Below are 13461 nucleotides of genomic sequence, written 5' to 3'. Positions count from 1 at the left end.
GCGATCTTTGCAATCTAGTTGATGATTGTGACATCTGAGAGAAAAAAGGAATCTGTTATTTCTCCTGAAAATTATTGTCAGATTGGGCCTCTAAATTCAGCAAAGGTTGGGAAGTTAATTTTCATGGTTTTATAACTGGTTTCAAATCCAGATGTCTTATTCATGTAGCAATTAATAGGAGTTGGGCTGCCAGAGACCTCAAATCCATCAGGATTTATCAGAAAGTATCTTTTTTTAACTCAACTCAACTTCTTAAACCAAATAGAAAAAAAGATCTTACCAAATCAGGACATTACATTGCCAGTACCATGATGCCACAAAGTGGCAGTGGCAGTGGGACTGCTTGAAGTGAACACATGAAAAACTTTGGGCATTTCTTATTGCATATTTACAGACCCTTGCATTCTAGTGTGGAGAACATAGTAAGAAAACTCGGGTGAAATAGTCCTTCAAAAGTTTATTCATTCCAGTGACAGCCACAATTTATATTTTGGTTTGGGTTTTTGTTCATTATCAACAACTGTTGTTTAATTTTAGGTCGTTTCTCTGTTATGATAAATCAGAAAGAGGTAGATTATGAAGTCTATAAAAAAAATGAAGGAAATTCTTTATAAATAAAAGCAGAGGATTACTATGTTTAAGATGCTGTCAATATTCTTTCCAGTGGCATGTGTTGCAAATAAATATAGATTTTAGCCTTAGGAAGAGTCCTGAAAAGGCTATATAAATAAATAATCTGATACATACCACTTAAGAATGAGTAATTTTTTAAGTATGAAATTATTTAATAACCTTTAATTGAAAATTCATATATCGCCAAGCTGTCATTTTTCTACTTTTTTTACAATCCTGCTATCTTGTAGCCCTTTGCTTCTGTCTCATAAAAAATATCAGCATTACATTTTAGCATATAGATTTTAATGGTTTGAATGGTTTTCTGCAAAAATTAAAATGTAGCATGCACAGTTAGTTTGAACAAGAAGTTAAACCTTTGGCATTTTAGATCATTAATTATTTGCATTATGGATTTTGATTATGCGCATTTGTTAAAAATTTCTTCTGTCCAGGAAGATCAAGGTAGTGTATGAGAAAGGCCTATCTCTTAGGTCAATTTCATTAATAAATCTTAATTAATAAGCAGTGCTACAGATTGATTTGTGCTAGGAAGTGAAGTCTATACAGGTTTCTATGTCTGTCAGAGTGGTGAAGATAGGCATTCTACTTGAGGAGGAAATTGGAGAAAGACATTCTTGATTATCCACTGTGCATATTTTTGCTAAGACTAAATACCAAGACTACATATTACACTGTAATTACATTTTTTTCCAAAATTGGGTGAAAAAAAAGGATAGGGAAGAATGGTGAGAGCACTCTAATGTTAGGTCTGTATAAAAAATCCATTATCTTAAATACTTCAGTGTAGTATAGTTTATAATAGTTCTCAATATACAGCAAACATCAAATTATTTAATGAATCAAGAGCCTGTGACTGCAATCTTATTGACAGTGGACTCAGTAACTCTAAAGAAAAATGTGGGTCTTTTACTGAAAATTTGGCAATGAATTTAAAGCTTGATGGATGCATATGATAGGTTTGGTTGACTAGAATCCTCATAATCCAAAGATTAAACTATTTTGTTCAATGTTAGGAACCTTCAAAGGATAATTCATCTTAGGTCTAGACTAGAAACAGTAAAACCTGCACAGATGAAATGGTGTCTATCTCAATATACTTCAGTCAAAGTTTTAGAAAAGCATATAAATAATGTAGTTGAATGCTTGATCTGGAGAAGTGGTGAAGTCCTGTGAACTATCACATGAATTATTGACTATGGCTGTCATTATCAGATCACTCATTTTTTACTGGGTTTTAGGAGGTTATGGTAAAGTGCGTGCCAATTTCAGGATGCTAAGTACCATTTTCTCTGAAGTTCTTGGCAGAGTTGGCGGTAAGAAGACTCAGGTAAACATATCCTAGGAGACTTTACAGACTGACTTGCTGCAATTCAGTTTCAACAGTTAGCCAGTGGCAGTTGTTATTTATATGGTAGATGTAGATTTTCTGTGATGTGTTTCCTTGGGAATGCAGTTTATCAGAATTCATAGTAGCTTTGAATAATGATTCTTTTTATTTTTCTGATAGAACACTCTCCTGTAAAAATAAAAGCTGGCTTTTGGTTTGTATAAATTTTTTTGCTCCATGCATCAGATCTTTTCGTGAAACTACTTCAATTTACAGCTATTTGTAAAAATGTTTTGATTAGAAAATAACATAAAATTTTTTTTGTCTCAAATCGAAGTATTCTACTGTATCAATTGAGGTAACAATTGTTTTACTTTTTGGCTTCTACTGAACAAATGCTTGTGTTAACCTATCATGACTAAGGCAGCAAAAAGGGGAAAGTTTGAGAAGAGAGAGGTAGCATTTTCAGTAGTGCTAAAAATATGTAATAACATACAGCAATATATGCAGAAGCTTATAATAGCTAATAGTTTTCAGCTTTTTGGAATAAAAATCACTATCTTTATTCCAATTATTTTGATATTTTATTTTATATGTAAGCACTTTATTTTTATAATCAAGCAGTGACTTTTTTAACAATGTGAGTGAGCACATCCAAAGGAATAATCTATTTTGTTAACTCTGCTGAAACAATACGAAATAATCCAGGCATCATAATGTGTGCTTTTACCGTTGATAGCTATTTACAAACAACCTTAATTAGTTTCCTTAATTCAAGAAATCTTAGATCTTTGATCTGCAATGTGTAGAACATATGTCTAACTCATCATTCATTAGATTCTTAGGTGATTTTTGTTTCCTTGCTAATATTTATGGAATATTTTGGTATTTTTATGATGAAATAATGTTGTAAGTAACGGTGTTCTTGCTTCTAGTTTTTTTATCTTTATGTTTCTTGACCTTTTCAAAATTTTTTATATAACTTGGTTTGTAAATTAAGTGTAATTACTATCACTTAAATGCTACTGTGACTAACTGAGTAATGAATTAAGGGCGTGCATTCACTAATTGAACTTACATGGTATAATGGGGCATAATTAGTATTGATCTATTGATATAAGGCTTTGAACCATTCTGAGGACATGTTTGTATTGAGTAATTAACCTCCTCAACATGCAGGTTACATGTTGGCATGGTTATGTTTATTCTGCAGATGGGTAGAGTAAAGAAAAAAAGGAACTATGGGGTAAAAGAATTTGTTCATTGAACAAATGTGGCTTGTGAAATGATACCTGAATTATATGTGAGCTTTTCAGACCACCATTTCTTTGATGTGCATGTTTCTCTTCTGTGCTCTGTTCATGATGCAATTTAGTTCCCTGAACTTATTTGTTCTCCTCTAAGGGAAATTAAAGAATTTTAATTTGTATTAGTTTAGTGAAAGGAACAGTGTGCCATTAATAACTTTAAAAGAAGTTTGATAATAAAACCAATTGAATTTTCCTTCCCCCCTACACACATTTTTGGTTTTTTGTAGGTGAAGGAGCATCATCTTTAAGATGATAACTTGTTCAGACAACATCTTTCAAATAACTAATAATTATAAATGGTAGTATGTTTCTCCAATAAAAAAAAAATATGTCCATTCATATTTTCACAATGTCACTGCTTAGTTCCCTTGATATTTTCTGATTCTTTTAAAAAATACTAACTCAATTTATTTTCTAGAACGTGAACTAATATGAAACTAAGAAGAAAATCCAGCTTTTTTTCTATACTTGAGGCTTTAATTTACTGTCAGAGAACAATTTATTATTGCACTATTTTAAATTGCTCTTTCAACACCTAAATGAAAACCGTACATGAAAGGCTTTCTACTGCGTGCACCTAAAATTATGTTGTATAAATATCTTTGCAATATTTATAAGGTAGAATTAAATAAACAGTTCTTTCACTCCATTCAAAGAAAATCAGCAGGATATGAAGAATGCTTTTCTTTTAAATAGATCTGTAAAGAGTTTAATTGAAGGACTGTTAAACCAAGATCTGAGTTTGAAATTGGCTTTGAAAATGATGACATTATTAAAAGATGAAATGTTTTGCACAAGTATATTCCATAACCTAATTTCACCTTGTTTGTATAAGGAATCATGCTTAAAAAAAAAAAAAAAAAAAAAAAAAAGGAACCAAAACTGAAGCCAAGTAGTTAAATATAATTTTTGGACAAGTATTATTATTAAATATAATTTTGGACAAGTATTATTATTTCATTCTGCAAATTTTAACTGTAGTGTATTTCATTCTTTTGGCAGTATTACCTAGTCATACATGTGGCAACCCAGGAGAAATACCTAAAGGAGTACTTCATGGAACCAGATTCAACATTGGAGATAAAATCCGATATAGCTGTATCTCTGGTTACATCCTCGAAGGCCACGCCATGTTGACATGTATTGTGAGTCCTGGGAATGGTGCATCGTGGGATTTTCCTGTTCCTTTTTGCAGAGGTAAAAAATAAAGACGTGAAATATCTTTTAAATTCAAACAGCAGATTAAATAAATTTATTTTGAAGTGTTTTTTCCCCCCTAAATTAAAGCATTCTAATGTACTGTCTAAAAATTGACACCATTTAAAATGTAATGGTGTCAACTCAAGCAGTGGGACTCCAGAGTTTGCATTCAGAGATAGATATAATCTACTCATCTTTTTTTCTTTCTGTTTATGTGGGGCATAGCTATATGAATTTCATGACAGGATCTGGCCAGGAAAAAAGCTTCAGTGATGTAAATTTTTAAGGGTGGTCCAGTCCCTTTGAGTCCTACTCCTGCTCAGAGCATGGGTAACTTCAAAGTTGTGTCAGATTGCTCAGGGCTTTGCCTAGTTGAAAATTTAATATCTCCATGGATGAAGATTCTAAAGTCTCCCTGGAAACCTGTTATGGTTCCCAGCTGCCCTCATTCTCACATACAATTTAAATTAGAATTTTAAGGATTATGTCTACTTCCTCTTCTCCTGTTGTGGGTCTATGAAATGATTCTATTTCCATTCTGGCTCTTTTCTAAACTAAACAGTGCTGTTAGGTTTTCACATATCCTCCACTTGTCCAGCCTGAAAAATCCTTTTCCTTCATCCTCTTGTCTCACACACTGTGTTCTTCAGCATCTTGAAGTTTTACCGGCCATTCTTGGCGCTTATTCTAGACACTTAGTCTAGAATAGACACTTAGTCAGTGTCTCTTTTGTGCTGAAGGACCCTAGGTTGGACAAAGCATTCTAGATGGGGCCTCCTAAGTGTCAAGCAGGTGAGCTCTCTCTCTCTTTAGCTCCTGGCTGTACTCTTGGTTATGAACCCCATACAAGGCAGGCTTTCAACACTGCAGAGGTGCACCATACACTCAGCCTGTGTTTCACCAGGACTTTGGGTCCTTTTGTCAGAGCTGCGACCTAGCAAATAATTTCTGTGTGGAATGATCCTGGTCCAGGTATAAGACGTGACATTTCTGTTTTGGAATTTCAAGAAATTTCTGTTATTCTTCCAGCTTGTTAAATTCTGCCATAAAAGTCTGTCTGAATGGCAGTCCTGCCCTTCAAGACATCACCCCATGATATCCTGTTGAAATCTGCTGGTTTGATCAAGGTGTTGATTCCATAAATTTCCTTTTTCACTTCCCTCAAGATATTCAGTGAATGGTTATGGGAACCACAGCTGCTGTGACTTATCTGAATGCTCTTTGCTCATACATCAAGTTGGCCTGTCCAGCACCTACATTAAAAAAAATGTGATATCAAGTATCTTGTAATGCATTTGCATTACTTGCCTTCTGCTATGCTGCCATTCCCAGAGATGCTGGGATGGTTAAAGTCTCTGATGATAACCAGACCTTGTGTCTGGGAAACTTCTAGTACTTTAACTGTTTTGATCACTGCTCAATCAGATGTCCTGTAGCGGATATTCACAGTAGCGACCTCTCTCTTGACTTTCACGTCTCATTCTAGCCTACAGGAGCTCAAGAGCTGATAGCCTATAGTGCAGCAGAGAGAGCTCTGTTAATTCAAGATCCTACTTTGTGTAAGGTGCAGCCTCTCCTTTCTTTCCCGCATTTCCTGAGACTCTGTGTGTATCCATTGGAGCCCTCCATTCAGGTGAACTGTCCCACCACAGTTCTGTGACTGTATATGCACTTTCAGTTTGTCCAGTGTGTGTACACATTTTTGCATACAGGCACTTCAAATGGCATCATGTTTCTTTGTGAGAGGGAGGGAGAGAAACATTCATTGTCTTGTCCCCATGACTTCTCCCCTGGGCCTGTTCCCCCATTTGCCTTTAGGTTTTGGCATTTGCCCATGACAAACTCTCTTCACTAGGTCAGCAGAACTCTTGCCCTGTTCAGCCAGGCAGATCCTGTGTCTCCCCTCCTGTCCTCACTCCTTCAAGGAGACCCTGTGATCAAAGAGGTCCCAGCCCTCTTGCCCAGCACCAGCTCCTTAGTAAAGTGCTCTTCTGTTGGAATCTGATGCTCCTACCTGAACTTTTGCCCTGGTATTTAGGAGAATCCCTCTTGTCTCCTGTGCTCTTCAGCCTGTTCTCATGCCCTGTGGACACCCTTTCCTGCTGCTGCTGCCACTCCCTTGACAGTATATTGGTACCCATGTGGATGAGCAAAAAAGGAAAGTTGTTTAATTCAGTAATGGTTACTTGTGACTGAGGGCTCTTGTATCATAATTCCTCAAAGGAAGGAAATATTCTTTTCTGTGCTCCAAAAAAATTCAAGGGTCACTAATCAAAAAAGAAACCAAAGTACTTTGGCCAGGCCTGTTTTTGTCCTTTTAGTAAGAGGTAGTAAACAGGTGTCAGAAAAATAAACCTAAGTTCATGGTATCATCAGTGTCTACACAATATTTCTTATATTTCTGCAGATACTGTCTGTTTTGGCACTATTTGCCTGCATGCAAATATCTTTCACAAGATTGAAATTCCATCCATAATTTTTAATTCTATGAATTTAACCTTTATAAAAAAAATCAAGTGGGATCCGAAACCTCCTGCAGATCTTACGTGAAATCCAAAGAATTCTGTGCACAGTCTGAGAGGAAATGAAGATCATAACAGAGAAGTTATTTAACAGTTAATGACTTATGTCAGCTAAGCCATTGTCTCAGTGAATTTTTAGAATTCATGCGGAATGTGGATTTGATGAGAGATTTTAGACATTTCTTATTTTATTTCATTTTATCAGTCTGGAGCATATGCCATGAGGTAGCCCTTTGCATTCTCTATGGCTTCAAGCAAGACATGTTCCCCTATTGTTTCTCTAAGAACCTTGATCTTTTCCATGAAAGCATCTTTTGTTACAGTTCTGATTCCAGATGGTATTCTTCTTTCTTGTCATCATAAACTAATTTCATGGCACACATTCAAGATAACATAACAGAGTTACTAAAGCTCTGAGGCTTACTAAGAAATCATAACAGCCTTGTTCTCTGTGGTATGTTTCCCTAGTTTTGCTAAAAATACTACTTTCTTCAGTTTTGTTACATAGAAATTCCAGAAAAATTAAGAAGGTGGTGCCCCATAATTTATACAATGTCTAACTGTATAGCTGCTGGTTTTGCTAGAATAATTCCTAGTGGATTACTGTGTCCTGGAAGATAGAGACAGCATTGACTCATGTCTTTGCCATTTTATTCCTCTGGCTGCTGCTCAGTTTCAGAAATTCTCCTTTTAAGTATAGCCATAGGGAGAGTGGTGGAGCTGGACTGTGCTGAAGGCTCGTTGATGGCTTTGAATGAACTCTGAACAGAAATCAAATGAGTCAATGAAATTTTTAGAAATTTTAGAGAATTTTACTGTCAAGACATTTGCTTTTTTTCTCTTTTTTCTCTTTTTTTTTCTTTCAATAAAAATAATAGATCCCCCAAATAGGAAACAATCCCCAGACAAAAGTTTAAATGTAAAAGATGAGGCATTCCTGAAAGATGAGTCAATTATTAAAACCTAGTCCTGTTTTTTCATAAGGTAAATAAGAGCAACTGTGGACTTTTCAAATATTATAAGAAAGCTGGGAAGTTTACTTGGAGTTTCTGCAAAAACACTGTCTAGGTATATACAAATGCACTTACAAATTATACTTTTGCATATTTACAAAAGTATTCAGAGAGAATCAATGGCCGACCTATTTCCTGTTAATATGTTTTTTTTTCCTGAGAATTAAAAAGTTCTTTGTTGTCTCAATCTCAGCTACAATAATTGTGTCATCAAAAACATTTGCCTTCTTTGTCTTGAGGTTGAAATACTGTGCAGTACAATCTGAAACATTTTAAAAGTTAATTTCATTCTCTTCAGTAGTTCCACTAATAGCTGATTTATGATATGTGACTACTTCTAAATGAACTTTGTATAATTAGGTTCTCAATTCTCAGTAATTTTGAGAATCCCTAGTTGATTATCGTTGCATGAGTCAAGATTTTTATGAAGCTAACATTAGGAATACAAATTGCATTAGTGATATTACAACAGTACGCTTTTTCTCACAATAAAAATTGCTGTGAAGGAAAGAACATGTAATATATTATCATTTAAAACATACCCATCTATTAGAGGGAAAATAAAGAAGACAATAAAGTAAAAAAGATCCTATTTCAGAAAATTCCAAAAGGAACAGGTAAAAATTAATCAGGTTTCAGATTTAAGAGCTATTTTTGAAGAAATATTGTGGTCAAAATATATATTTTTACATGCACACACACAAACACATATACTTATGTATGTCTAAAATTGAAAAAGGTATTCCTTCATAATGGATGAAAGGAAAAAGAGTCTGTGATTCACTTAGAGTAAAATAAAACTGAATATAGAGATGCAGAGCTGATGTTTTTGAAAAAAATAGCAGAGAAATTGATGATTTTGTTGTTATCCATACCTTCTGAGGTAGCAAGCAATTCTGTTATAATTTCTTTTCAGCCTCTGATGTTTAGACAAATATTGTTTTATAAGTTTAAGGAAGAGAAAAAGATCCCATATTTATCCATGTTTACAATTATAAAAAATTAAAAAGGAAAATAAAAAGAACACTTTCCAATAATTTTGCTTACTGATGTTACATTACATGATAAAATGAGAATATTTTCCTTATATCCACCCTATAGTCTCTATTTCTGACAGTGACATAATAGATTCCTGTCTGAGCAATTTTGTTCACTTCCAGAATAATCTGATTTGGTGCAGCATTTACATTGAGATGAAATTTGGAAAAAGCTCTCATTGTAACTAGTCAAATAAGAAGCCAGAGGGTGTTCCAGGAAAAGCAGATAGGGAAGCAGATGCTGTGTAATTTCTTACATGGTAGTGCAGGTTTAGAAGATCACACCCAAGAGATTTAAGGACACAGATACAAAGTAGTTTTGTATATCTGTATGTGTGTGTGTGTGTGTGTGTGTATGTACAGATATATATTTACACACATATCTATCTGTATTTAGATGTTCTGATTCTAGCATGTGGTACTAGGTATGGCGGGACCTGATAAAAAATGAAAAGATGCCAGGTCAAATCTTGATCTTTGAAATAAGGAGTCTGGAAGCTGGGAACAAGTGAAAAAATGAGATGATTAGCACAATGGAAACACAGCAGAGGTATCCAGAAAGATGCCAAGTCGAAGAATGGAAAGAAAAACTTCAGCCTGACCATAAGCAATATGAGCAAAGTTAAGATGGGAGAAATATTCACTTATTAAAATGAAAATCAAACCTCACAGGGAGTCATAAAAAAGATGGATTTGATAAATGGCCATAGAGTTCTGAGAACAACTGCATTAATTTTTTTTAAGTGAAATTTTCAACAATCATTAATTTGGTCTCACAGAATTCAGCCTTTTCTCTTTTTGCTTTAAAATTAGGACTTTGCTGTTCATTTGTTGTAGACTGTTACTTTAAGGGATCATTATCAGCTCCAAAAACATATTCTCAAGTGGAGGATAATAATTTGAAAACAGTTTAGGATACTTACATGAAAAAGAAGATAATATTTACAAGATATCCTGAAGACTTATCTTTTATTTTTTGGGAGAAAGGTATGAGATTACTGCTGATTAATTTTTTAACTTCTTAATTTAATTGTCTTCTCTTAAAAACACGTTTTTGCATTAAAAATGTGTTAGAGTTGGGGTTTTGATTTTAAGGTTGCTCAAGTACAAACTATCAATTCAGAAAATAACTTTTCTGTCAGCATAGCAAATAAATAGTCCATCACTATTTCTGTATTATTTGAAGTATGGAACTTTTTTGACTAATAGATCAGATATCCTGTCCAGAGTGAATGGAGAAGAAATAAATCTTTATAATATACCAAACTGATGTGATAGGATAAACAATTAAAGGTTACTAAATAAAGCAAAATTTTAACAATATAAAAAAAAAAAACAGTGCAATATTACCCATCTGAGTCCAGTATTCTCAGGGCCCATAACAGTGGAATGACCCCACTGAGGTCTGCTTAGATCAAGCTCACTGGAATTTCAAAGCTAAAATGTTCTAAGTAGTGCTGCAGCTGAAACAGTTGCCCACAGGTCCCTAAACAAACTGCAACACAATTTTTGTGTTTCTATTTTGTACATGTTATTAGCTTCATGAAAGAAATATGATAATTTAATATATGTAAAATAGATTCTGTTTTACTAAACCATAATAATTTCTGAAATTTTAACCAACCTCCCCAAAATTCTACTTAGAGAGCAATCCAAATTATTTTGAAGTGCCCTTTGACAACCATGTAGATGGAAATAAAATTAATCTTAGATGCATGGTCTAATGAGTATTTAATTTATGTGAAGTTGATCAACAGCAAGAGGAGAAATTGAGAAAGGGAGGCAAACTGATTAGAGCACTTAGCTGAGAGATGCAGTGCATCTGCATTCAAGTGATGATAGAAAAAACCCCAAGCAACTTCTAGCAAGTTTCTATTTTTTTAACACAGAAAAGAAGCAGACATGTTGGCTTTTACCTATTCAAAATAAAGTCTGTAAAAACCTAGAATAGTAAGGAATTAGAGATGTATATTTTGATGGTTAAATAGCTGTCTGCCTGTTGGAATTAAATTAGATAAGTGAGCTATCAGATGAATGCACAATGCTACACTATTGTAGCACTGTGATGTGTTTGGTCATTCTGAATCTGCAGTTTAGCAGCTTGACAGTTGGCAATGACATATTAAAATTTTCTTTTAAACTTTTCATTTATATAATATGCTTGTTCCTATGTTTTTGTCAGTAAGGCATTTTAAAATGGCAATTTTAAAGTCCCTTTTTGAAAAAGCTATTACCAAATTTCTCGTACTATCCTTTTTGAAAATATACAGAACATGTGTTTGTGAAAGTAGTCATTCATCATTATTTCACAGATGTGTTCTCTGTACTGAAGATTTTTTTAAATGAAGTACAATTATCTACTTTCTCACAAACTACAAAAAACCACAATTTAATAAAGAATTAAATACATTGTAGAATCATGTAGTGTCTCAAGTTGGAAGGGAGACATAAGGATCCCTGACTCTAACTCTCTGAATGCCTAAAATTAAACCACATGGCTAAGAAAGAGCAATATTGCGATGCTCCTTGAACTCCAACCAGCCTGTGCCATGACCATTTCCCTTAGAAACCTGACCCAGAGACTGGCCAGTCTCCCAGTGAAGAGCCTTTTCCTAATGTCCAGTCTGAGCTTCCTCTGACACAGCTTCATTCTGTTCCCTTGTGTCCTGTCCATGGTCACCAGGCAGAGGTCAGCGCCTCCCTCTCTGCTGCCATCCTGGAGCAGTTGCAGAGGGTCATGAGGCCATCCCTCAGCCTTCTCCAGGCTGGACAAGACAAGGGACCTCAGCCACTCCTCCTAAGTCTTGCCCTCAAGACCTGCTCTGGACACACTGATAGGTTGATGTCCTTCATAGACTGAGACATCCAGAAGCGCACACAGTGCATGAGGGGGGGCCATTCCAGAGCTATGCAGAGTGGGGCAGTCACCCCTGCCCAGCTGGTGATGCCCAACACTCCCCAGGGCACGGCTGGCCCTCCTGGCTGCCAGGGCACTGCTGACTCATGTTCAACTGTTGTAGTGTGTTCGTTAAGTTCATTTAATTCCTCCCCCATTTTATGTATCTGCTCCCCCCCATTTTGTGTGAAATGGTTCTGCCCTCCTCAGTTTTCCCACCACAGCCCTGCCAGTTCTATTGTCAATCTGTTAGGTTATATAATTCCTCCTCCCCTTTTTCCCTTATATGTATGCTTTTTCTCATCCCTGGTCCAAGTCAATCACCCCCCCACTCCACCTAGTATTCCAGAAGCTTCTCCTCTTTGGGGGTTGTGGTTGGCTGTGGTCCTGGGACCCCTCCCATACCTGGTACCTGTTGGGCTCTCCACTATGTCATTTGTGTTAAGTTCATCCCCTCTTCTCCCCTGGTCTTCTGTAAACCCCTCCTGGGTCCACTCCTTCCCTTTATAACCCCTAAGCACATTTTGTTCTTGGTCATTCGCTGGGACATCGTGGGCTTCTCAATAAACCAAGTTTAGCCCCCCCGGCAAGTGTCCAGCTCCTTCCTTCTCGTCATTTAGCAGCGATCCAGTCCGCAACCAGCACAGCCCGAGGCCTTACGACGCCGAGGGGTGCTGGCAGGATATGCAGCTGGGTGTCGGCCTTAACCTCAGCTAGCCGGACTCTGACCTTCTCTGCTCTAGAAGGCCAAATACACGTCGCTGCATTCAACTTTCCATCCACCCAAACCCCCAGGTCTCCCTACATGGATGTGCTCTCCATCCTCAATAAAGAAAGAATTTTCTCAGAGAAGCTTTTAATAAGACTTGCTAAATAATTTAGGCCCATGGTTCATTTAGATTCCTCTAAGGCTGCAATTTTCTTTAATTGATAAGGCTTATAAAATGTGACTCGAACTGACAATATGTCATTTGATGATGATTCACAAAATATCATTCTAGTTTTTAATTGCACCTGTGCTATTGCTAGTGATAGATAAGGAAATGACTACTAATGACATAAGAAGAAAAAACTTTATTACTATGAATTTTATGTACTTTAAATCACCACTATGTTTTTATGACTTATGTTCAAAGAGTAGTGTAGTAATGTGATTTTCCACATGAGGAGCTTTCAATATAAACTTCAAGTGGAAAGGCCAATTCAAATATTCAAATTCAAATTTTAAGTTAATTTTAAAAGATTCATAATAAATCTTGATAGGTTAGGTTAGTGTTGAGGTTTTTTGCTTTGTTTTGATTTTATTATGCAATAAATGTTATTTTATTTGCCTAAATGTTTTATAATGTGGTGTATTAAAAAAGAAACAGAATACAGAACGTTGCCTTCTGGAAAGCATTGTGTGGTGACGAAAGAAAAGTCCTGTAAAAAATGATTTAATGTTCAAAAGGTACCTAAACCAATTCAAAGGAAGATTTTTAAGATACTGGTTTTGTTGTTACTTCATCCTTGGCTATTTG

At 35.5% G+C, this 13461-nt stretch overlaps 1 protein-coding gene across 2 annotated transcripts in view; it reads left to right on the top strand.

The window, feature by feature from the left end:
• Positions 1-13461, top strand: part of CSMD1 (CUB and Sushi multiple domains 1) — a 1069501-nt gene that overhangs the window by 533818 nt on the left and 522222 nt on the right. For both annotated transcript variants that reach the window (XM_054280127.1, XM_054280126.1), the window contains exon 4: positions 4276-4470. In XM_054280127.1, coding sequence (XP_054136102.1) covers positions 4276-4470 — 195 coding nt within the window. The remainder of the gene's footprint in view (positions 1-4275; positions 4471-13461) is intronic.

Source organism: Melozone crissalis, unplaced genomic scaffold, assembly GCF_028551555.1.
Source record: "Melozone crissalis strain CALT ecotype California unplaced genomic scaffold, PUWL_Pcris_2 ptg000027l_1, whole genome shotgun sequence".
In the NCBI taxonomy this organism is placed as follows: Eukaryota; Metazoa; Chordata; class Aves; order Passeriformes; family Passerellidae; genus Melozone; species Melozone crissalis.
The sequence above is the reverse complement of the archived record's forward strand: the minus strand, read 5'-3'. Positions and strand labels throughout refer to the sequence as shown.